Source organism: Aethalodelphis obliquidens, unplaced genomic scaffold, assembly GCF_003676395.1.
Source record: "Aethalodelphis obliquidens isolate GAN/ISIS:26980383/991018 unplaced genomic scaffold, ASM367639v1 scaffold18, whole genome shotgun sequence".
NCBI lineage: Eukaryota > Metazoa > Chordata > Mammalia > Artiodactyla > Delphinidae > Aethalodelphis > Aethalodelphis obliquidens.
This window is the reverse complement of record NW_020837962.1, coordinates 18,352,474-18,378,060: the sequence shown is the minus strand read 5'-3', so window position 1 is coordinate 18,378,060 and position 25,587 is coordinate 18,352,474. Positions and strand designations below refer to the sequence as shown.

Sequence of the window (25,587 nt, the reverse complement as noted above, 5' to 3'; positions counted from 1 at the left end):
AGGCAGGCAAGGAGGTGGCTCTCCTGAGTCCCCGCAGGAGACACAGCCCCGCCCACATCTTGATTTTAACCCCCAAAACAGTAAGTCAACATATCTGTGTTGTTTTAAGGCACTAAACTGGTGCTCCCTTGTTACAGTCGCCATGGGAATGAGTACAAGAGTCTTCCCTTTAAAGATGTTACAATAACAGCAGCTGTGTCCAGCTCCCTCCAAACCACCCAAAAGCATCAAGGAAAGTGAGCATCAGAGAATTATCTCTTTGAAGAAACAAAAGCACTAAGAACCCCAAACCGCAACATTGGAGACTAAATCACTAGCTACGGAATTCAGTGAAAATCTTGTGTGTGTGTGTGTGTGCATGAGAGAGAGAGAGAGAGAGAGAGAGAGAGAGAGGAAGAAGGGGAGTGAGAAAGAGGAGGTAAACAAAACAAAACACTCCTTTTTTATATAAAGAATGGTTGCTACAACTAGAATAGGGTGGACATTATCCCACTTATGTTGACTGCATATATCTCATGCATAGATGCCCAAACGGGTTATGAAGAGAAGGTCACCAAATTATTAATAGTGTCATCTCAGAGGGATGGGATTTGGAGTGATTTTTACTTTATTTGTTTTTATACTATTTGCATTTTTACATACTGAAAAAACACAACAAAACTATTTTCATAGCAGGGAGATAAAGAGGAAAGCACAAAACATGAAAGTATACATGAGAATGAGGAACTAACCATAGGAACTGATGTAATAAAGATAACTTGGAGAGAATGTTTTAACTCCATGTAAGTAAAAAGAATGGATGTTACTCTAGAAATACACACAGAATTTGTACTTTTCCTTATCTAGAAAAAATATTTCTGACCTCAGAAGAAATAGAACATTTAACTAGACAGGTTACCAAAGAGCAATTAAGATGGTCACTAAAGACCTGAGCCATCACCCAGGGTCCAGATAAGTTCTATGAAATTGGATGGAACTTTCAAATTCAAGTAACAAGTATTTTCAGTGCCATTTTATTTATTTTTCAAAGATTTTTTTTTGATGTGGACCATTTTTAAAGTCTTTATTGAATTTGTTACAATATCGCTTCTGTTTTATTTTTTGGATTTTTGGCCGTGAGGCATGTGGGATCTTAGCTCCCTGACCAGGGATTGAACCCTCACCCCCTGCATTGAAAGGGGAAGTCTTAAACCACCAGGGAAGGGACCACCAGGGAAGTCCCATCAGTGCCATTTTAAATGCTCTAGGTCAATAGAAAGAGAAAGCTTCACATGTATTTTTATTCAGTACGTATGAAAGCAGATCCTGAGAAAACACAAGAAGAAAACAATAAAAGAATCTCCTTATGATTATTGACGGAAATGTCATACTGAAATGTTAGCAAATACAACCCAGAAATGCATTAAGGAAAGAGTAAAACCCACCAAGGTTTCGCCTCGAAATACAAACTGGGTCCATCTTAGAAAATCAATTACCATTCACACAACTTCCTCTAAGTCAGCCTGCAGCCGGTTCCCAGGAGGCAGAGCCTGAGGCAAGGATTCCCAGCAGGTGCTTCCTAGTGGGAGGTCCCAGGAGAAGGCTGAGGGGGTCGGAGCAGGCAGGGAGCCTCGGAGGCCAATAGGGTATCCCTTGGCGTCCAGCTGGGGCTCTGGAGTGTAAATTACACCAGGCTGCCTGTCCCACTGGGAGATCAGGGCTTCTTGTCACCCTTACAGCCCAGTGTGACTGTGGGCCCCTGCCTCCCAGGCATCTCTGGGGAAAGGGCCCCTGGGGGCTGAGGGCCATTCTTGGGGTGAGGGGCAGCTGTGAGCCGTTAGCTGCCCACACTGCCACAGATGGGTCGCCCATCCTGAATGGGGATCCAGGGTTAGGGGTCTCCCCCAGCACCTCCTGCTAAGTCAAAGGGAAAAACATATAATCATTTCCTTAGAGGTCAAGGAAACCTTTGGTAACATTGGTACCAAACGTTTGGTAAAGTTCAACATGTTTCTGATGTTTAAAATCAGTTGAATAGTAGACATTGGCTTCTACCACATGATAAGACTATGATAAAAATACATGCTTAATGGTGAGAAGCTAGGAACAGTCGCATAAAAGCCTGGAAGCTGACACTTCCATGGGACGCTATGTCATGCGCCGTGCTCTTGAAGAGCCCTTTAGGGCAATGCCACAGGAGAGCACTGAATTCAAACCTGTAAGACAGGAGGTGTGATTATCACATTTTGCAGATGGATGGATTCTATGTGAAAGACAAGGAGAATCAAAACTGAACAATTATTAGAAGTAATGAGCAGTCCAGTCAGGTGCCTGGCTAGATGTTTTCTTTGCAAAATCAATAACTTTATAAAAACCAAAAGCAGTCAGAAAAAATAAAATGAAAAAAATATTCTAATTATGATAGCAATAAGAAAAGATTTTAAAACTGTGACAAAGTGAGAGAGTGGCATGGACCTATATACACTACCAAACGTAAAATAGATAGCTAGTGGGAAGCAGCCGCATAGCACAGGGAGATCAGCTCGGTGCTTTGTGACCACCTAGAGGGGTGGGATAGGGAGGGAGGGAGGGAGACGCAAGAGGGAAGGGATATGGGGACATATGTATATGTATAACTGATTCACCTTGTTATAAAGCAGAAACTAACACACCATTGTAAAGCAATCATACTCCAATAAAGATGTTAAAAAAATATCATAGAATAAACAAAGTGCATCTTCCTTACGACAAAAACTTAAAATATTAAAGAGAGAAAAAAAAGGAATACTCTGACCACATGGAAAGCCATTCTGTCTTCTGGGATTTGATAACTTCACGTTATCAGCTGGAAACTTTTTTCCAGTTAATCTATATGTTACGGTTGTCTAAATAAAAACAGAAAAATCGCTTGGTTTCAACAAGATAAGGTGATTTTTATCTATGGGAAGTTCTCACAAAAAAAAGGAAGAATGAGGTAGAATAGGAAGAGTCAGATCACAAGGAGATTCAGATACATAAATCCAGATGTACTGAAACATTGCAGTTATGAGGAGCATGTGATGCAGCGTGTGCGGTGTGAATAGACACACGGACCAGTGAAGAGAACCCTGTATGCAGATAGACCCAAATAGCACCAGACTTCAGTTTATAATAAAGATGACACTTTAAATAAATAGAGCAGAAAGATGTGGTTGTTACGTGAAATTAGGCAACTAGATGACCATCTAGGAAAACATTAAATTGCATCTCTAACTCACTCCATTCATCAAAATATACTCCAGATGTAAGAAAAAACTAAGTAAAATGTAAAACTGTAGAACTACTGAAAACACGGAAGCATGGAAGCATCTTTTTATGGGCATGGGGTTAGAAAAGCTCTGTCTAAGCACGCTACAAATTCCAGTGCCATCCAGAACATGGGTAAGAAACTTTAATTAGAATTTTCTGGAAAGAAAGCAATACCAGAAATGCAGTCCAAAGGCACATGACAAATAGAAACAAGAAAGCACACACACACATACCACACAGGGCTGACTTTATAACCATGTATTACGTTTCAGTAAGAAAACAACAAACTCCCCATAGGAAAACAGACACCCTCCTCCCTGCTCCCCACCAAAAAGCAGTTATTGGGGTCTGGTTAAGGAATGCACTAGACTAGATCATTGATGCAAGCTTGGAAAGAAGGGCCAGGGCTGTGGGGCTGATAAGGTATAATCCCAAGATGTATTTCTTTCTTTCTTTTTTTTTTTAATAAATTTATTTATTTATTTTTGGCCGCGTTGGGTCTTTGTTGCTGCACGTGGGCTTTCTCTAGTTGCGGCGAGCGGGGGCTACTCTTTGTTACGGTGCGCAGGCTTCTCACTGCAGTGGCTTCTCTGTTGCGGAGCATGGGCTCTAGGTGCGCGGCTTCAGTAGTTGTGGCTTGCAGGCTCTAGAGCGCAGGCTCAGTAGTTGTGGCGCACGGGCTTAGTTGCTCCGCGGCATGTGGGGTCTTCCCGGACCAGGGCTCGAACCTGTGTCCTCTGCATTGGCAGGCGGATTCTTAACCACTGTGCCACCAGAGAAGTCCCCCGAGATGTATTTCTAAGTGACAAAGTTTGGACAGGACAGGACTGCACATATATGGAGATGTTTATCCTTGAAGAGAGGACTGTGGAAGGATGTCCTGGGAATGCTCGCTCCCAGCCAGGGCCTCGGAGAGGAAGCCTGGAGCTCTGAAGGAGGAAGGGAGCTCACTTCCTTGCATCTTCCTAATTCTTGCTGGAATTTTAAATCACATACATACGTTCATATCCAATTTTTTAAACTTGGTAATTTTTCAGAAAATACGTAGGAAACAGATGGGCACCAGCAGCCTCCACAAGCTGCCAGTGGGACTCCGAGCTATGGGAGGAAGGAGGACCTGCAGGACTGGGGGGAGGGGGGCCCACAGATCATACAGAAGCCACTGCGGGCGGTGCCTCTGGAAAGGCCCTCCAGGTCTGTGTCCTCAGAACTTTGTCCTCTGAGCTCGCCCAGGTGAGCGCATAGTAAACTGACGCAGACCCGGGCCTGTGGACCCGGGCCTGCGGACCATCTGCACGGGTGTCCCTGGGGGTGAGAGGACAGCCTTCTTGGATCACAGGTGAGACAACACCTTCCAGGAAAGAGAGGAAATGGCCGGAAAAGCCACCAAGCCAGCGAGAGACTTGTGATGAACACGTCGGGCAGCCAGTTGGCGGCAACCTGAATGGGAGGCCGAGTGCCGCCCCTGGACATCAGACCGCCAGCCTACCTGTCGGGGCTGAGGTCCCAGGTGCCTGGCCTCACCTCTGCTCCTCACCTGTACCCATCACCCTGCAGCGGCCACCCAAAAGTGAGCTTGCATTTGAGTGGAAGGCACATCGTTGAGTCTACCGGGTTCCACTCCCATTTCTACGCCAAAGGTGGGGCCTGGTTCCGAGTCCGTCCATGCTGTTTCTGGTCCTGAATAAGGTAGGTGTCTACACTCACCTACTTCTGGGCAGCATCCACATTAGCCTTTAAAACCCAGCTCAGGGCTTCCCTGGTGGTGCAGTGGTTGAGAGTCCACCTGCCGATGCAGGGGACATGGCTTCGTGCCCCGGTCTGGGAAGATCCCACATGCCGCGGAGCGGCTGGGCCCGTGAGCCATGGCTGCTGAGCCTGCGCGTCCGGAGCTTGTGCTCCGCAACGGGAGAGGCCACAACAGTGAGAGGCCCACTTACCGCAAAAAACAAAAAACAAAGAAAAACCCGAAAAACCCAGCTCAGATCTGAGGCTCTGGGATTTCCCTGACATAATTCCTTCTCAACCTCCCCCAGACTCTAGCCACAGTTTCTTTAATTATATCTATCAAAGTCTGTTTTGATTTTCTTAACCTGTCTGTGAGCTCCTGGAAGGCAATGGTGTCTATTTTATCTCAGGGTCCCGTGCTTTAGTGAGGTGTTCAGACCGCAGTGATTGGGATGGAGGCAGGGGCATGAGGAGGACCTCTGAGGGGCGTAAGAGGTCAGTGGATGCAGGTCCATTGCAAGATGAGGAAGGAGCCCACACCCGCGCCCGTCTCCTCTCCCTCCGTCTTCTGCCGGAAGGAAGGGACTGGGGCTCAGGGCTTGGCGAGCTGATGACATCACAGCCCTCCTTGGGAACACACCCTTGCTAAGGAGGCACCATGAGACAGGTGCCTCTAGTGCCATGAATTCCTCCTTAATAGCACACAAAAAATCCCCAAACAACCAAATCTCATCAATAGAATGGATTTAAGAACGGTGGCATCTTCACCCAGAGGGACACTCAGCACAGAGACGTAGGTGAGCCATCCACACCCGACACGGCTGAGCTCCACAGACTTGGGGCTGGGTGACAGGCTCCCACGTACCTCCACTGACCCAATCGCGGTCACCGAGTCACCGTCTGAGCTGTCCTAGTCGGGGACAACGGTGCCACGGCCTCCAGGGGATGTCCTGTTTCTCAATCTGGTTTCATGAGTGAGTTCAGCTGATGAAAATGCACAGGACTGTCAAGTTACAGTACGTGCCCCTTCCTCTGGGCAAATGATGCTTCAACAATAAGTAAGAGCTGTGGACCAAGAACGTCACCTGCCATGTCAGCAAACAAAGTATGTTGCCTTCAAGCCCTTAGCCAGTGCGGCCACACCAGTGGTGTACCCTGAGGGGATTCAAGAGGGAGAAAAACAGGATACTGGCTCCAGGTACCTAGGATATGTATCAGAGGAATGATTTCAGTGAGCCCAGACTCTTGCATCTTCCTGTACCCAGAAAAGTGCTAAATTCATTAACCTGAGGTGTCTGGTTTTCTTGAGCAGTAATCATTTGATGTTCCAACTACTTGGATTTTGTTGCAAAAACTCCTATATATCCGGGCTCCTCCCTTACCTCAGAGCCAACTGAGAGGCTTAGCTTAAGTCCTCAGTTTTGTCCCCCAGATAAAACAGAAGGTTGTGCACTTTATTTCAGTCGACAGAGATAACAATGCACAAAGGAAGTTACCTATTCTCCCTTCCCAGAAAGGGCTCCATCCCTCTGTCCCCCACCTCCCCGGAGTGGGTGCTGGAGTCACCGCTAGGAAAATAGTGCTGATGTCATGTGCGTACCTTATTATTTTAGCTAGCCTTTCATTATTTTTGTGTGCTTGCTTTAAATGAGCCTTTTTTTTTTAAACTTCCTTCCTTGCATTTGAGTCATTTCCCAAGTTCTTTGTCTGCCTTAGCTAAGGAATTCAGTGCCCAAGATGGTTTGGGAGTCCTACTGTTTGTTCTCCAGGGACCTCTGTCCAGACAGAGGCCCCAGCTGGGCAGAAGGTTTGGGAGAAATAAAGCGTAAAAACGAGTGGAGTTTGCACGAAGGTGAGACTCCACGTGGCCATCTTGACCGAATCTCCTCGGGTAGATAGAGGACCCTGCGGATAGGGAGGGAAGCCAGCTTTTCACAGCATGAAGGGTCTGTGACTCCAGGAAGATACTTCCAATCAGAGCCCCCGTTTTCCAGCCACACTGCATGGGAAGTGGGTGCTCTGAGCTCACACAGCCGGGGAGGTGGGCTGGAGCTGGGAGAAGACCCGTATTCTTGCTCCAGAGAGGAGTTTTCTGTCCTGATCCACGATCCCAAGCCCCGGCATGGGTCAGAACCTTAACCTAAGACTCTTAACCTTAGCTGACGAGAGAGAGAGAGAGAGAGAGAAAGAGAGAGAGAGAGAGAGAGAGGGACTGGTCTCTTCCACTGTTTGCTGATGGATGAATCACCCCACCCCATTCCTGGCTTTGTCCCATTGGTCTCAGGTCCTGACAACGTGTGGTGTCCAAGCTGGCCTTCAACTTCCCTTCCCTGGGTCCCAGGTCCTCTCCTGGCCCTTGGCCATCCCAGGTTTCCCTCCTGTTAACGGGGTCCACCCCTGAGCTGACTAAAAGTGACCCACGGCCCACTGGTGGTGGCTGCGGCTGACATGCTGTGTGAACCGCAAGGGCATTGTGGAAATGCAAGTAGTGTTAGGCAAACCACAGCCTGTGGGCCAAATCCTGCCCTAGGCCTGCTTTGGTAGATAAAGTTTTATTGGGCACGACCATGCCCCATTGCTTACGCAACGTCTGTGGCTGCTGTGAGCTAAGGTAGGTGCAACGTGGTCCGTATGGGCCAGAAAACTGAAAACACATCTACTATCCAGCCCTTTATAGGAAACGCCGGGGACCCTGATGCTAGGAGAAGGTGAGCTATTTTGTCTTTGGAGTGTTACCAGTTAGATGGAACCTTCTGGAGACATTGTCTCCAAGGAACGGCGTCGGTGCTGACAGTTGGGTATCTTCTCCGAGGGAAGCCTTGCTGCTCACTTGTCCCCCCTGAACAGGGCTGGACCCCACCTTCCCAAGGCCTTAGGCCTGATCCTGCCGAAGACTGCAGCCTTGGAGATGGGGGACTAGCCCAGCCTTGACTCCTAAGACCTGGGGCGGCAGCGAGTGGGCCCAAGTGGGTGGGTTTGGCTTCCCTGTGGCTGGCAGGAGATGGAGTTCCTTCCATCCAGTCCTCATGCAGGGGTGGAGAAACTTGTGGTCAAGACACTCTCCTTTTTTTAAATTACACTTTTAATTTCGAGATCCTTGTGGATTAACATGCAGTTTGTAAGAAACAATACAGAGTGACCCCTCTAGTCCTCACTTGGGTCATTTCCCCCGTGACAACATCTTGCAGAACCAGAGGACAGTGTCACAGCCGGGATGCTGACCCCCGTGCAGTCAGGCGCCAACCGTTTTCAGCATCACAAGGACACTTCCTGTTGTCCCTTCACAGCCCCTCCCTCACCTTGATCTCGGGAGCCAGTCATCTGTTCCTCATTGCTCACCTTTACCATTTCAAGATTATTCTATACATGGGATCTCACAGCATGTTAACGGTGGGACTGGCTTTTTCCACACAGCATAATCTCTGGAGATCGACGTATGTGCGTCAATAGCTCTTACCCTGTTACTGCAAAGCATTACTCATGGTATCGCTGGACCAAAGCTTATCTAACCGCTCATTTGTTGAAGGATGTTTGGATTGTTAGCAGTTGGGCTATTATAAATCAGTCCGCCATAGACGTGTGTACAGGTTATCGTGTGAACGTGGAATTAATACAGCAGAGTCTCAGAGGCGCCTGACGCAGAGACAGTGAAGGACTCTGGTGTGGATGTCCTTTCCCGATGGTCTCCACTCACCTGTGGTTCAATTGGTCGAAAAGGAAAACAGAGCATCCCTAGTGGGTGCCACCCATGTGTCTCCACTCCCCCCGCCCGCAAGTCTAGGTGAGAATCCTGTCTCCTCCATCACTCCTGCCTCCCCCATCACCTGCTTCCTCCATCATCCTGCTTCCTCCATCACCCTGCTTCCTCTATCACTTCTGACTCCTCCATCACTCTTCCCTCCAGCATCACTCCTGCCTCCTCCATCACCTGCCTCCTCTATCACCTGCCTCTACCATCATCCTGCCTCCTCCATCATCCTGCCTCCCCCATCACCTGCCTCCTCCATCACTCTTCCCCCCAGCATCACTCCTGCCTCCTCCATCACCCCTTCCTCCTCCATCACTCTTCCCTCCTCCATCACCCCTGCCTCCTCCATCACCCTGCTTCCTCCACCATTCCCGCCTGTTCCCTCATCCCTACAGGTGTGATCGTGGCCAGGGCAGCCTGGGTCTCAGAGGGTTGCTCTTACTCATTTCAGCACTTGGTTCTTGCAGGTTAGTGAGAGGAGTAAGGAAACAAAGTGAGGAGAGCACTCTCTGAACCCTGGTTTCCACAGATATGGCTCTGCCAGCCTCATCCCAGGGGTCCTGTTCTCAAGGTTCACATGAGTATCCAGTAGGAAGGAGCATCCCTGGAAGTGCGGTTGTGTCCCCCTCTGTTTGGTGGGTGCGTGTTGAGTGCTCAGAACGTTCCAGGCCCCATGCTTCTGAGTGCTGTGTGTGTGCGTAGGCCAGCATACAGGGTGTTGCAAAGGCCCCATGGGAGGGGCCCTGCAGCCTGCAGAACTGTGGCTGGAGGAAGTGGAGATGAGGATAGAAAGAGGAAAGTACCAGACTAAACGAGGCCCCATTAGGGTTTGACTTTTCTCCCGAGGGCAGTGGGAAGCCCCAGCTGTGTCTCACTGGGGGGTGTGTGTGTTTGTGGGGAAAGAAATGTCAAGGTTTCTATTTCAAATGGTCTCACCCCCAGCCTAAGCAGAAGAGTCTGGAGCTGAAGTAGGTGTCTAACGAGGAATCTGGTGCAGAGGTTGCCGGGGGAGGGTGTGGGGCGCCGGGCAGGCAGAAAAGGCAGGTAGGGCTTCATGGTAAGCTGTCTGCCAGAGGTCTGGGGAGGTGGGAAGTGAGGATGCCTTTTACTTCCTGAATATCCGTGTGGATGGTGGGCTGGGGCAGAAATAAGTGTGATTCTGGACTTAGTGACTCTGAGAGTCAAGGTGAGAATAGGCAGCTGGACAATCGGGTTTGGAGCCGAGAGGACAGGTCTGATATGGAATGGGCATCCTCGGGTCAGTGGGGCCCAGGGGCTGGCCGAGGCGGATGGCCATCAGAGGGCTGGGGAAAACCCCGGGGCCTGTGGTCTACCTGCTGTCCTTCTCGAGAGGATTCTGGAAGGAACTCCTGGGGGTCCAGGAACTGAGGATGGACACGGGCTGTGTAGCTGCCCACCGAGGTCAGAGGGCACCTTCGTGAAAGCAGCATCGGGACGTCAAGGAGGCAGAAAGGAGAGAAGAGAGAGAAGTAGGGAAACAGGTGACAGCCCACGGCTGTGAGAAGCATGTCTATGGCAGGAAGGGCGGCGGGATCGTCTGGGGCGGGGGCGGGGGATGCTCTGCAGCCTCTTCGGGGGCGTGGGGGGACCTGGGCGCCCGTGGCCTGGCTGACTCAGACTCCCAGGCATGAGCACCTGCTGAGTTGAGTGAAAAGTCTGCTACCCGCTGCATCTTTGAGGATCGTGGGGGAGAACCCAAGAGTCAAGCTCCAACATGGCAGGTCCCCCACATCCTTTCTGAAGCTGTATTGACATCTCGAGTTATGCAGTTTCCTAGTAAAGGAAACTCCTGTGTTTCTGCACCCTCAACACCCATAACTAGAAATTTTGCGTCAAATTAAAATATATTTGTTTCATTGAATTCTGTGGAACCGGCTGCTTTTGCAACGTGACGACCTCACTCCTGAAAATTGGTCACCATTTTAAATTATAAGTTTTTGGGGGGGCGCTCAGAAATGAATTGTTAACACAACAAAATCACTCTGCCTTTAAAACACCAGGGATAAAAGAAAGCACACTCGCTGAATCACTCAGGTGAAATGCGGGCAGCCCCTGTGCCTCCTGGCTTCGCCCTTTTATAGGAAACCGTTGGGACCGCCTCTGCTCTGGGTGCTGTGTGGTCGTCACGTGTGATCCTGAGCAGGCGAGGGTGTGGCTACTCCCCGTGTGGGTCTAGAAAGCGGTCTGCGTGTTGGGACCTGAAGCCTCTGGAGTCTCCCCCTCCTTTCTGCCACCCATGAGGTTCCCACGGGGAGAGGAGGGCGACAGGTAGGCGTGTGGGATGAGCTGGCTTGGGCGTGTCTGCTTTCTGACCCCTCTGGGCACCTACTGCGTCCGCCTTCATGGGGCTTGAGGTGCAGACAGGCTGCTGGGGTTTGGACGAGCAAAGGCCAGTCTTCCCCAGAGTTTCATTGTCACTGTCCCAGCCCCTGTCTGGAGCATCTGCAGGGGGGATGCCTTCCCACTGCCTCTCTCCCTGTTGGCACCAGGCACGGAGGCCGACTCTTCCCCCAGGAAGAGCCCAACCAGAAGCCTTTTCTCTCTTCCGGTATGGGTGGGGGGAACAGAGTTTGGTCCCTTGAGCTGTTGTGTGGAAATTTGATTCTGCAAACAGACGAAAGGCCTGCAGATCTGGGAGGTCTTCCGAGGTCACTGGGTCAGCTCTTGTCCTACAGAGTAAAATCTTTAGAGCCCAAAGTCTGGAAAGAATGCCTTTGGCTGCAAGTAACAGCCAATGTATAAGTTGCTCAAACAATTAAAAATGCTAACAAGTCCCTGTGCTGTATAATATAGCCAATATTTTATAGTAACTTTAAATGAAGTATAATCTATAAAAATATTGAATCACTATGTTGTACACCCCAAACTGATACAATATCGTAAATCGTCTATCCTTTAAATAAAAAATGCTAATAATTTCATATAAGAAGTCTCAGGCAGGGCGACTTCAGGGTCAGCCTCCTTCCCTCTTCATGCTCTGCCCTTCTGAGTGCGCCAGTTCATCCTGACTCCATCAGCTTTGCAAACCAGCACTCCTAGGACCATTCCGAGGATGGGGTGACCATTTCTCATGTCTTTGTTTGAGGGCAAGGAGAAATTTCCCGAAGCATCCAGCTCTCTCCCTCACCCCACACGGACAGCCTGTGCCACATGTCTGCCCTGGTCCAGGTGCTGGCCAGGGGGTGGACATGCCATCACTGGCTCAGACCTGTCCAGGTTTACCCCTGGATAGAGGAGTCTCTGGCACCTCCTGAAGCTTATCGCCAACAAGAGTGAGAGAGTGCATCTCCCAGCCCACTTCCTACAGAGAGAAATGTACACAGAATCCCGATAGACCCCAAGTAACTTTCAGCTGAACAGCTACTGTGGCTTAGATGAGGGCGGGTGGGCCACTGGGTTGATATTTAGTGATGTTAAGGCCCCCAGAGCTACAGGACCCGGCCTGCAGCACCCAGAGGACACTGACCGGACCACTGGTTTCCATGCCAGAGGGGGGCCAGCATCGTCAGGGACTTTATTTTTCAAAAGAAGCCAGAAATCTAGATCTTTATGTAAAATCTTACACTACTAAAATAGTCGTAATTAATTCACATTTTTACTAACACTATGGGTCTAATAAAAAATGTCTAAGAGCTGGACCCAACCTGGGGCCCATGGTTCTTCTCCTTTGGATAAAGAGGCCAACGTCTGGAAGTTGAGACAAGGCTTGGCTGTGAGCTCTTTGCACCGACTGGGAGTGGTACCTCCCCCTTGGGAGACACCACGCATTGCAGTAGAGGCCCGAGGGCACCGTTACCATCCTCCTGATCTGGGGACCAGGCCACTTTCCAACACTTATCTTCCAAAAAGCACTGGAGAAGGGAGACGAGAGAAACCAGGACACTCAGAGAAAATTGCCAAGGATGTTTCCTGCAAAGGAATGTTCCCCTGGCCAGGCTGGAAACAGGTAGGGCGTGGACACCGTGATTCATTGCTGCAGATGGAAATTCAGAACCTTTATGGGAAATGAAAGGTGATGATGACACAGCCACCAGTGAAATAAACTTAGACAAATGAGCCCAAGCTCGAGCAGGAGAATCCAGGCTAAGGGGAGCCATGGCAGCTGAATCCACCCGAAATTGAGTGGGGCCTCTGCACACCCTGGGCCGTCTGTACCTTGACTCTCATTAGTTTTAACAGGATTCGGTGCTGGTTTGGGGGTGTCAGTCGTGAAAATCCAGTCCCTGCTGGAAGGCCTAAATAATAAGGATGCTTCTCCGTTGCACCCAGGGCAGATTCGAGGTGCGACTCTCACCTCCAGCAAGCCCAAGTGCGCAGCCCCGCCCCCAACGGCCGGTGTTATAGTCCCTGCCCCGTCCAGCTCCCCTTTCCTCTCCTTACGCTCGCCCCTCTTCTCGGGAGGTGCAGCTGTGGAGACGGACAGAAACAAAGCAGCTTGCAAAGGGTTATTTCAAGAAAAGGGTTATTAAAAAAAGCAAACTGGTTCATTTTCAAAATGACTGCATTGAACTAAATTCAGTCAGTCCGTTCTTCATGGGAGGTCAGGACAGGGGCATCCTTCTTCTGTTTGCCCAGAGAATGCCCTCACCAGACGATGGATACGGGCTGGGGGTCTGCCGGGTCCAGCCTTCCCTGCCCTCACCTCCCCCTGCTGAGCAGAAAGGGTCAGGGGTCACAGTGGCCATTCATAGATGGATTATTAAGGGCCCAGGAGCGCTGAGTCACCCACCTGCAGTCACGGAGCCTGGGCCAGACATAAGAGGAGAATTCACAGGGTGACTTTATCTGGAACTTCTAACCTCACATCTCAGGATGACGCCAAGTGTCTGTGGAATAGTCTCGAAACACCAGATTCTAGGGTGCTCCCAGGGCACTCAGGGAACTCCATAACCGATACTCCCACAGATTGGACACCACAGTACTTGACGGAGGGGTCTCAGTACTCCGCTGCCTGCAGTCGTGCTCCCAGCTCACCTCCAGGGGAGACAGGCTGTCTCTGTTCCAAAAGCCAGCAGTGCGTGGGCCTCCTGATGGCCCCCTGGACATTTTCACCCTCTGGGGGCTTCCTTGAGAATCAGCTGGGGCAAAAATGGTAGCTATAACCATCAGAACTGTTTAAATGTGAGACTGTATTCACATGAGTGATAATGACGCACTTACCGCACCCAGCCCTGTGCTAGGTCATCATTTAATCCCACGCCTCTGGGGGTGAGGAGTGGCACCATTTGTATTCTGGGAAACTGAGGCCCAGAGAGGAAAGATACTTGCCCGACCTCCCTGGGTTTGTGTCACACTTTGACTACTGATCACAGCTACAGAAGACGGGAATTACTACTCTCATTTGCTCCTGTTTGGGGATGCCACACAAGGCAGAGGCAGCAGTCCTGGCCTGGCAGACAGGCCCAGCTTCCACTCGTGTTCCTGGGGCAGGACACAGGGCTCCTCAGCGTTCCAGGCTCCGCAGCTGTCAGTGGTGGCCCAGGGCCCACCTGAGACACCCTGGCCATAGACCTGGATGTACCTGGTTGGTTCCGATGCATCCTTGAGACATCCGCGCCTCCAGATCCGGCAGACATACCTCAGGAATCTCCAAGATTTCCCTGTCAGCTTCCCGAAGGAAATGAATTCTATGTATTCAAACTGCATGACCTCTTTTCTAACAACAGTTGTGTAATTGCTTTTCTTTCACGGAGAATCGAATCTTGGATGTGAGGCATATAGATCATTTTTATTTCTATAAAATTATACTGTCTGATTAGGGCCAGACAATTGTATGGCCACTTATTGGAACCACTGAGAACCTTGTAAATGCCAAACGGATCCTGAAAATTGCCAGACCAGCTGCACGAGCAGGATTTACAACCTCGTGCTTCACGCCCGAGCCGTCCTGGAGACAGAATCTGCCGAAAGTGCTGTTCTTTTTTTTTTTTTGCGGTACACAGGCTTCTCACTGCTGTGGCCTCTCCCGTTGCGGAGCACAGGCTCCGTACGCGCAGGCTCAGCGGCCATGGCTCACGGGCCCAGCCGCTCCGCGGCAGGTGGGATCTTCCCGGACCGGGGCACGAACCCGCGTCCCCTGCATCGGCAGGCGGACTCTCAACCACTGCGCCACCAGGGAAGCCCAAGGGGCTGTTCTTTTTGGTGATTTATCTCTTTCCAAGTGCTGACGAGTGGCTTTGCTGGTCAGAGCCAGATCCAGGAGGTGAGCATAAGTCAGCCTTAAAAACGACGCTTGACCCAGTCAAGTTTTCTGTAAATATTGTGCACGATAAATTACATGAGGACACTACTTACAAAATGTGGAAAAATCAATAATGCTCTACAAGCATGTTTATCAGCCAGGGAGCCAAACAAAGGCTCTGAAGGGGTGGGGGTGCATGCAGGGTGGAGAGTCTGAAAAAGAAAAGCTGTCTGTCTGCAGCCAACGCAACAGAGGTTTCCTCCTTCTCAGTTTTGCCCCGTGGGGACGGGTGGGAGTGTGGGGTCTGCCTCGCTGGGCTTTGCCGCAGGCAGAGTAGCAGCAGGGAGTCTGCTGTGCTCCAGCCCCACGGGCAGTGCCTCTGTCTCTCGGTTACTTTAACAGAATCCACACCCGGGGTGATGGCATCAGGATTCCCGTTTGCCCCTCTGACAGACCAGGAAAGCAAGCCCTCTAGAGGTGTAGTGCTTGGGTCCCATCCCAAAGCCGGCGAATGGCCAAGCTGAGGCTTCGACGCCAGTTGCCAGAGGCAGAGTTCGCGTGGTCTTGGCTGGTCAGCGTTCTGGTGGGACAGTGGCTCCCCTCACCCCCCGGCACAGGTGTGAGCCCACTGAGCCCTCACAGAGCCCCATGAGATGCGAGCAACTGCCGTGGACTGTTGTGTATGAACAGAGAGGTCCCGCAGCTTGTCTCAGGTCACACACCCGTGAGTGGCAGAGAGGGATTTGAACCTAGGGTAAATGTGTTCTATCCCTTCAAAGAGCTGGAAACTCACAAGCCACCCCCAGGGAGATGTGTCCTCATGTGGTTTTGCACAGATGGGATAGTGTACCGAGGAGGGTCAGTGCAGCAGCTCACACCGCGGCACAAGGGCGTTGCTTTCATTCTTTATTTGTTCTTTAGTTTTTAAATTTGTTTTTATAGTTGCTTTACTTCCACAGAAAAGGGAAAGACACAGCTTCATCTACGCCTGAAACCGGGATCGCCAGTCCTCCCACACCGCTTGGGTCCCTCCGCCCACTCCCCGCAGCACAGAGGAAGGGAAGCTTCTACATGCAGGTCTCAGCCCTTCAGTGCTTCCTTCCGGATTCAGAACAAAGCCCCCAGTGGTCACTGTTTGGGCTCGCAAGGCTCCCCCTCCCCGGGTCCTCTTCTCACTCCTCAGGCTCTGGTAGGACTGTCCTTCCTTCACTCCTTTAATAAGGTCATGTCCCTCCCTCCACAGGGCCTTGGTACATGCTATTCCCCCATGTGGACGTCATTTCCTCTCTTACCTATTCCTCCTTTAAATTCCAGCTCCACTGCCTTTCTTCCCCAGAGGAGCCTGTCCCAACTGCCCACCCCACAACCCCGTCAGGACCTCTCCTGACTCCCTGAGGCACCTGTCACAGCTACAACTGTTCAACATGTTCAAATCTGTCCACTCTAAGAGATGTCAAGGGTCATGAAGGCAGGAGTTCTCTCCTAGAATCCCAGTGCCGAGCCCAGCACATAATAAGGGCTTCATTAACGTTGGTTGGGTGGATGGATGGATGGCTAGATGGACGGGTAGATAGATAAAAGGATGAATGCATGAATGGATAGATAGATAGAAGGATGGGTGGATGGATGGATGGATGAATGGTTGGATGGATGAATGAGTGGATGGATGGATGGATAGATGGGTGTGTGGATGGTTGGATCTCCCTAGGCACTGAAGAGCACAGGGAGAATTCTATGGGTTCTAAGAAAGCATCTCTGGACTCTCGCAAACATCTGATTAAGATAAAAAGGACATAGGGAGCACCCCCTGAGGGGTCTCTGACTGGAATCTGAGATGGGTGCTTTATCCTTTGTGGAGGCTGAAAGCCAGTGAGTTCCCAACTCCCAGGACGCCCTTCTCGAATCTCTGAGGAGAGACAGTCTCTGAGGTGCCGCAGCTCAGCCCCTGGGCAGGTCCTGCCACTCTCCACCAAGCGTTCCCTCTGGGTACCGGGCCCTTACCATCCACCCAGAGCGCCAGGAGTCACGGCTCCAGTGGGGAGTGGAGCAGAAGGGGGAGTGTCCAGCCCCCTCCCCTCACTGGGGAGACTGACACATGGTCCACACAGTCTCCTGGGGAGCCCAGGAGCCCCAGGAGCCCCCGGTCACCTGCTTGTTCAGTGTCACCCTGTGCTGGCCCCTTCCTTGTCCCTGTATCACTTCCCCTCCCAAATAAACTGCTTGTCCCAAATCCTTGTCTGGGGTCTACTTCTCAGGGACCCCCAACCAGTGATAGCCCCGATGAGCAAAACACGTCTGTCATCACAGGAAAAGAACTTTTAGATTCAAGGGCCTTTGATGAGTCGCCGTGCGGAAGGAGGTCGGCCACGGCCTGGACTGAATTTGGGCCCAGATCTCCTGCCCTTCCCGTAACCCCCGAGCTGAGGAAAAGCAGGCGTGTGAGCCCAAGGCTGTGAGGCCAGAGACATTTTCATTTTTCCTTTCTGGTGCTTTCTGTGACGCTGCTACATCACAACACAATATTTGCACTGTGAAACCCTGAAAACTGCCCAATTTCACCCAATTTGGTTGAATGTTCTCGAGGAGCTTGGCGTCGTGTTAGAAACTCAGACATTCCCACGGCCCAGTTCCTATTTTAAAATTGCCTATCTATTTAAAGTTCACGATGGGGGGAATAAGAGAAAAAGACTCTCAAAGCCAAAGGGAACATGAGAGAGGGAAAAGGAAAGTCCAGTTCGCTTCTAAAAAAGGCTGGAAATTACAACCCTCCGTGGCCCCGTGTTTCAAGTCTGCGGATTCGTTTTTTCCTCTTCTGGTTGTTTGCAAAGCAAAGTGGAATTTTATTATGGGATAACCAAGTGCGTTTCTCAAGCTCCTGGCCCCCCAAATCTACTCACTCCACGGCGTGCCCTCACGCGGATGGGAAGGAGGACGGGCCCCCAAAGAAAGCAGCCGGTGTCTCCAAGCTGCAAAAGAACGTCTCCCCTCCCCTCCCCCATGCCACTGTGCTTCCTTATTCGGGACCCAGCGACGTTGCCTGGCTCCTTTTATGAACAACAAAAGCGTGATGAAGGCAACAGGAGTCAGAAGCTATTCAGCACAGGAAGCCCCCGTATCCGGTGAGGAATAAGAAGTGCAGCGACAGGATGCGCCTTGGGTCAGGGGGCCGCGGAAAGCCCTCAGCCTTTGTGTCCTTCCCTGCGACGGAGTGTCCACGTCTGAGCCCTCGGCTCCCCTCGGAGCTCAGCCGGGACTGCCGCTGTCACCGCCGGGCCGCCAGCCTCCCGCCCAGGGGAACACGGAGGCCATGATGGCCGGCTCCACCGGCCTGCTGCTGCTGCTGCTGGTGGTACAGCCCTGGGCGGGGGCTGTCGCTGCCCAGGAGGCCGTGGTCTGCGCGGGGGCTGCCTGCTACACAGCCCACAGGGTCAAGCTGAGTGCGGACGACGCCCAGCTCCGCTGCAGCAAGAACGGGGGCAACCTGGCCACGGTGAAGAGCGAGGAGGAGGCCCTGCACGTCCAGGGCGCCCTGGCCCAGCTCCTGCCACCGGGGGCGCCCCTGACAGAGCGCATGGGCAGGTTCTGGATTGGGCTCCAGAGAGAGAAGGGCAAGTGCCTGGACAGCAGCCTGCCCCTGAAGGGCTTCAGCTGGGTGGGCGGCGGGGAGGACACGTCGTATACCAACTGGCACAAGGAGGCAAAGAACTCTTGCACCTCCAAGCGCTGCGTGTCCCTGATGCTGGACCTGTCCGCGCCGGCCCTGGCTAGCCGCCTTTCCAAGTGGACCGAGGGTCCGTGTGGGAGCTCCAAGTTTTCTGGGAGCAGCATCGAGGGCTTTGTGTGCAAGTTCAGCTTCAAAGGCATGTGCTGGCCGCTGACCCTGGGGGGCCCGGGCCAGGTGAATTACACCACCCCCTTCCAGGCCACCAGCTCCTCCCTGCAGGCCGTGCCCTTCGCTTCCATGGCCAACGTGGCCTGTGGGGACGGGGACGAGAGCTGGCAGCATTACTTCCTGTGCAAGGAGAAGGCCCCCGGTGTGTTTGACTGGGACAGCTCGGGGCCCCTCTGTGTCAGCCCCAAGTTCAGCTGCGACTTCAACAACGGAGGCTGCCAGCAGGACTGCTTTGAGGGTGGGGAAGGCTCCTTCCGCTGCGGCTGCCGGCCGGGGTTCCGGCTGCTGGACGACCTGGTCACCTGCGCCTCTCGGAACCCTTGCAGCTCCAGCCCATGTGGAGGGGGGTCCACGTGCGTCCCTGGGCCCCTCGGGAAGGACTTCATGTGCCACTGCCCCCCAGGCTACCGGCTAGACTTGACTCAGCAGGACTGCGTGGACATGGACGAGTGCCAGGACGCTCCCTGTGCCCAGGAGTGTGTCAACACTCTCGGGGGCTTCCGCTGCGAGTGCTGGGTGGGTTACGAGCCTGGTGGCCCCGGAGAGGGGGCCTGTGTGGATGTGGACGAGTGTGCCCCCAGCCACTCGCCCTGTGCCCAGGGCTGCACCAACACAGACGGGTCTTTCTACTGCTCCTGCGAGGAGGGCTACGTCCTGGCCGGGGAGGACGGCACCCGGTGCGTGGACGTGGACGAGTGTGCGGGCCCGCAGGGCGGCCTCTGTGACAGCCTGTGCTTCAACACGGAGGGGTCCTTCCGCTGTGGCTGCCTGCCAGGCTGGGAGCTGTCCCCCGATGGGGTCTCCTGCACCGGGGGCCTCACATCCCTAGGACCAACAGCTGGGCCTCCCCAAGGGGAGGACACGGGAGATGGAGAGGGGAGGCTCGTGTCTTTTGCTGCAACGTCCAGTCCCACCAGGGACAGCCCCGAGGGCGCCTCCACGGTGGCGCCCACCGCCAGGAGACCCTCCCTCCCAGACAGCGCCCCCATCTCCCTTGCCCCACCTGACATGCTGGCCCCCAGTGGGTCCCCTGGTGTCTGGATGGAGGCCAGCACCCATCACCCCACGGCCACCACTGGCCGTGAGGCTTCCGCAGGTGAGGATTTCACCGCCAAGCAAAGCGACGATGGCACGGACGGGCAGAAGCTGCTCCTGTTCTACATCCTGGGCACTGTGGTGGCCATCCTGTTCCTGCTGGCTCTGGCTCTGGGGCTCCTGGTCTATCGCAAGCGCAGAGCCAAGAGGGAGGAGAAGGAGAAGAAGCCGCAGAGCGCAGCAGACAGCTACGCCTGGGTCCCTGAGCGAGCCGAGAGCAGGGCAACGGAGAACCCCTACAGGTGAAGGAGGCTGGGTTGCCAAGGGGGCGGGAGGGGGGATGCGGCAGGCACCGGCTGGGGTGGAGGCAGCGGCCATGGCATGCAGCAGGCAGAGGGCGAGGGGCAGGCATGGCCCAGGCTGGGGTCACCCGAGGACTGCGTGTGCGCACGGGCGGTGCCGCCCTGCCCGTGGCTCGGTGCCCGTGGGTCTGTCCCCACGCCCGGGGTCCAGACGGCACAGCTGGGGCAGCAGCCTCCAATGTGTCCCCGTTTGTTCCCCACAGTCCGACGCCGGGGACAGACTGTTGAAACTGAGAAGGCCCCAAGACACTGACAGTGACCACCGTCCTCAGAGGCAGGTGCCTGTTGGAAGCAGGACCCCCATCCTCCTGGAAGACTGGACTGGAATCTTAGCAAATAGTTGTCAATCTTCTCTTTAAGCGCCTGGCAACTTGAACTGTGCAGGTATCACACGCGTGTGCTGTGTAAGTGGTGGGTCCGGTGTCCTTTCAGGAATTTGATGCATGTTAACAGTTCTCCCTCCCTCTCCCTGTTCAAATTCAAATGTGACTGAGTTCATTTCACCCTGATTCTGGATTGGGCGTGACAAGTCCGGTGCTAACGGGCTCCCTTTGAACTGCTTCTCTGCCCTCTTCTCTGCCCTCATAAGCATCGAAGAAGAAGTTGTGAACCAGGGAAAATTAGGACTGAAATGATTTGTGCCTCCTGGTGTGACAGAGGCTGAGTCGATCAACTGTTTGATTATTCAAGAAGCTCTGTTTCTGTCCGAGGGAACATGTTGAGGCTGGAGACATTCCTTTCCATTCCTGGGTTTCCATCTGCTTCGGTGGCACGGAGACAGAACGTTTAGTAATCGCATCTTCTAGTTCTTCAGGTTCTAGTAAGTCTTCAGTTCATCTGCAGATGAAGTCTGAACAATGTGGGGAAAGTTGTACGAAGCGAGTTAGAAGTGCTTCTGAAAGCTAGAGTGAGAGGGCAGAGTTTGTTTCAAAACTACTTGAATCAATTCGTGTAAATAAATGTACTGATGTCACCACAGGCTTGATTGATGAGACAGACGCTCGTGAGGACAAAGGTCGAGGACCACTGGTCTCTGGGCCAGGCGGCCCCATGTCCCCGCTGCTGTCCTGCCCCCTCTGCAGCTGCCTGGGCTTCGATGCCCTGCTGGTTTCTGGAGGATGTGAGCGAGCTGCTGGGCTGAGGTTTAAACGTGTTTTCATAAGCCTTTAGTACAGTTCACGGTGGCTGATGCCTCCTGAGAGCTGATCCTGGCTTGCGGTAGCACCACCAAGTCAGGACGAGTCCCGCGGGTGCTGGCCCAGAGCTGCCTACGGCACAGGAATCCCCGGGCTCTTTTCCTTAAAAAAGGGGGCGAGAGGGAAGGAAGCAAGAACGAGAGAATAACTACAATCTTGTGCAACCGCAGACACTGCTCATAGCCGTTTTAATTTATAGCCTCGCGTTTAAGTGCTCACTTGCAAAGATTTCCCACAACTAAGACTGTTGTTGTCGGTGGCTCTCTGTCCCTGCCAGTTCTGCCTGGGTGCCTGGAAAGCAGCCCGGGTTCACTGCAGGCCGGAGCCCTTGGAAGCTGCCTGAGCAGCACGGGAGGCCCGGGCACCCAGAGGGCATGGGGGCTCGGCCGCTCTGGTGCAGGACAGAGAGAGGTAACTTGCCAGGATCCACACTCCGCCCCAGAGCTCGGCACTCTGCGTGCACGGCCTTCAGAGTCAAGGAGGTGCCCTTTTGCTAGTTTTGAAATGTAGGTGCTTTAGCTTCGTTTTTGGGTTTTTTTTTTTGCGGTACGCAGGCCTCTCACTGTTGTGGCCTCTCCCGTTGCAGAGCACAGGCTCCGGACGCGCAGGCTCAGCGGCCATGGCTCACGGGCCCAGCTGCTCTGCAGCGTGTGGGATCTTCCCGGACTGGGGCACGAACCCGTGTCCCCTGCATCGGCAGGCGGACTCTCAACCACTGCGCCACCAGGGAAGCCCTATAGCTCCATTTTTGAAGAAAAGAAAATGGAAAACTGGAGGGGGTTGGGAGAAGGAAGGAAGGAGAGAGGCCTGATAGGACCCAGGAGGGGGTTCGAAGTGTCTGCTTTCTAAAGCCACCTAATATTCTGCAGTTCCCACTCGGAACACTGGGGTTTAGCACTCCAGGGGGCGAAGGCTGTGTCCCTCGGCCCCAGGGTGGTGTGCCGTGCGGCGCTGACCATCGGGCTGCCCGTGGCAGTGTGTGCACTTCGTGGCTGGCGTCTGCACTTACAGGAGGTGCTTTCCTCTAGGGCTTTACGGCCCTCACCCTTGTCACTGGGGCGAGGGGGACATTGCTAGTCCAGGCTGCCCCTGACCCCCGTGGTCCCCTGGCTTTGAATTGGCTGAGGTCACCAACGTGCCCTTGGTTTCAGCGTTCATGTGGTTTCTTCTACAGTCCAGCCCCATCTGGTCTCCGTGTTTGAATTCTTCTCTGGTTGGGGTGGGGAGGTGAATAGGCAGCCCTGTCCCACCTCCCACCCACTGCGACATCCCCCCCGGGGGCGGGTGGGGAGAAATGGGGGGATAAATCACAGTTTCTCCAAAGCCCCTCCGTCAGAGGCAGCCCCTCTGCAGGCGAGTGGGGTCTACCTGCCCTCACAGCCACAGCCCAGCAGTGGCCGCCGTCCCCAGACTGGACCACCTCGGGCAGTGACTGATGAAACGCCTCAAACCGAGCGTTTCTTCTCCCATTGAACACGGCTGTCATTTTGTGCCAGGATATTTGAATCCTGGTTTTGGGAGCTCGGGGCCAATTGACAAAGTATCCATTTATCCAGAGGCCCAGGTGGCTTGGCCGTGACATCCAGGGAAACGGACAGATGGACATGGGGAGAGGTGGGCTCTGCCACACAGAGATTCCTCCAGCCGTGACCCTGGGCTGGACGGGGGCAGACCAGGCACTGTTCTGTCCCTGATTCCCTGACCTGCTGAGAGGCAGAGCAAGCTGAGTGTTGGGGTCAAGGAGAGGCTCCCCTTGGCAACAGGTTCAAAGACAATTTGGACTTTCCTCCAAAGAATTTCTCATGGTTCACTAATTTTATATTCGGGACAAACTCACCACCTCCTCAGGAGATAAATTAAAGGGAGGATGTCTCCCTAAACACACCCGTTCCTGAATTTCAGGGATGATCCCTGAGATCACTGCTCTTTTCTCTCGTTGGCCATTGGGAGGGGCTGATGCCAGAGGACAGTCCCCTGGGGAAGCCGAGTGTAGACAGTCAAGGGGGGGCGGTTCTTCAAAATCACCTTGGGCGTGGAGGACCTGGTGAGTGACCTTTGTGCGATGAGCCCCGGCTGCTCCACAGTGTGGCCTTGAGGCAGAAGCAGCTGTGCTGGTGTCCCTTTCGGTGCCTGAGCCATGTTCCCAGCGGCATTAAGTGGGTGAATTTGCCAGTTCTGGCTTGAGGCCGGGAGGGATGCAGGCTGCGGTCACCACCAGGCCTGGCAAGGCCATCTCAGGCCTAAGTGCCTGTCAAGGAGAGACAAGCAACCTCTCCTAAAGGCTCGTCCTCACATCTTCCCCATGATCAGGCAAGAAAGTGGAATAAAAAATTAAACATGTATGTGTGGTGCAGGAGGAGCTGAATTGGGAATGAGTCTCTCTCTTGCACACACATGTGTAGCTGCGTCTTTTATGTTCTGGTCATGAGCCCTCATTTGAGCACATTGTGAGGGGCCTGGATTTCACCCCTGAACAACCTCTGAAGGATGTGGATTTGATCATTAGCTGCTTTTATTCCAAATCTCTTTCCCATATATAATTCTGTGAAAACTAAGAGAACAGAGATGAGATTTGACCCCCCAAAAAAGCACTAAATTCAAAATGACACAGTTTTTTAAATTTTATTTTATTTTATTTTTTATTTTTTTGCGGTACGTGGGCCTCTCACTGTTGTGGCCTCTCCGGTTGCGGAGCACAGGCTCCGGACGCGCAGACTCAGCGGCGATGGCTCACGGGCCTAGCCGTTCCGCAGCATGTGGGATCTTCCCGGACCGGGGCACGAACCCGCGTCCCCCGCATCGGCAGGCGGACTCTCAACCACTGCGCCACCAGGGAAGCCCCACAGTATTTTTTTTAAAGCAAATCTAGGAAAGCCTTTTCCTATTATTTTTCTTCTTAGCTTCTCCATTGTCTAAACCAGGAAAACAGGAAAGCATTGCTTTCTAGCAGCTGCAAAATGGTGTAATGTCCCCTACATATTTCCATCCCTGAAACAATAGGTTTAGCATGGGAATCTGAGATATAAAATCCCCGAAAACATCTGTCCCTCTCTGGCCGCAAAACCCACTGCTTAAATCTGGGTGGTTTGTGGCGTTTGCCAACCAACAAAAAGAGGATGATAAAATTCTCCACGTGTTCGATAATCAAATACCTTACCCCATTCCAGATTCCAGGGACTAATACTCACCGAAGTGCTTTTTTAAAAAAACGCAGTGTGTTTTGGTCTGTTCACGGAGATAATGTCCATCCATTTTAAGAAGAAATTTTGGAGTTCCTTTCTCGCATTGTTCCTCTTATCTGCAAGGGGGCAAGTGTTTCCTCTCAGCAGATTTCGCCCACTGGCCTGAAGCTCTTTCTGCATATTTGGCTTAAGCTTGAAATAGATCATAGGCGAGGCCTGGCTCGGCGATATTAGATGCCATGATATTAGATATTAGATGTAAATGTCAGCAGTCCCTCCACGAGCGCTAAATGAGAATGTAAGTCTTTTTGGATGTGTGTATTTGTAGTTTGCTCCCCTGATGCTGGAATCATGGGCTTTCTATGTGGGGTTATTTCACCCCAGGCCGGGGGAGGGTGGGTTGCACGCTGCGCTGCCCTCAGGCCTCTGAGAAGCTGAGTGGCACCTCCGTCAGCCTCAGAAGTGGGTTGTCCTCCTTTGTGCTTTGCTATGCACCTAGCCTAATAAACTCCCATATACATTGCTGTCAGCATGTTTTAATATGTTTCATAACAGCTCAAAATACACAGCAGAAACTACATTCAAATGTATCTGTGTCCCTTTTCAGAGATACCTTGACGGCTTGCCTCCTTACCCACTGGAGGTGACACTGGCCCCAGGGCACCTAGGTTGGGGGAGACCCGGGTGGCACCCAGGCCCCCGTCTGTGCTTCCAGATGCTGCCCTCTGATCCTGAGCCTGTGCTCCGCGCCGCCACCTCCACCGTCCGATTCCCTGCATCTTTTTTTTTTTTTTAATTTAATTATTTATTTATTTTTGGCTGCGTTGGGTCTTCATTTCTGTGCGAGGGCTTTCTCTAGTTGCGGCGAGCGGGGGCCACTCTTCATCGCGGTGCGCGGGTCTCTCACTGTCGTGGCCTCTCTTGTTGCGGAGGACAAGCTTCAGACGTGCAGGCTCAGTAGTTGTGGCTCACGGG

At 52.7% G+C, this 25,587-nt stretch overlaps 1 protein-coding gene across 1 annotated transcript; it reads left to right on the top strand.

Annotated features, from left to right (window-relative positions):
- The first annotated feature begins 18,084 nt into the window (after positions 1 to 18,084).
- CD93 (CD93 molecule) lies at positions 18,085 to 21,970 on the top strand. The gene is made up of 2 exons (XM_027118103.1): positions 18,085 to 20,174; positions 20,438 to 21,970. Exons 1-2 carry the CDS (start codon positions 18,253 to 18,255, stop codon positions 20,460 to 20,462), a joined length of 1,947 nt encoding a protein of 648 aa, XP_026973904.1. The 5' UTR covers positions 18,085 to 18,252; the 3' UTR covers positions 20,463 to 21,970.
- Positions 21,971 to 25,587: the final 3,617 nt, after the last annotated feature.

Coding starts and splice junctions, on each gene's coding strand:
- CD93 (XM_027118103.1), top strand. CDS start 18,253: ATGATGGCCGGCTCCACCGGCCTGCTGCTGCTGCTGCTGGTGGTACAG. Junction 20,175..20,437: donor GCAACGGAGAACCCCTACAG/GTGAAGGAGGCT, acceptor TGTTCCCCACAG/TCCGACGCCGGGGACAGACT.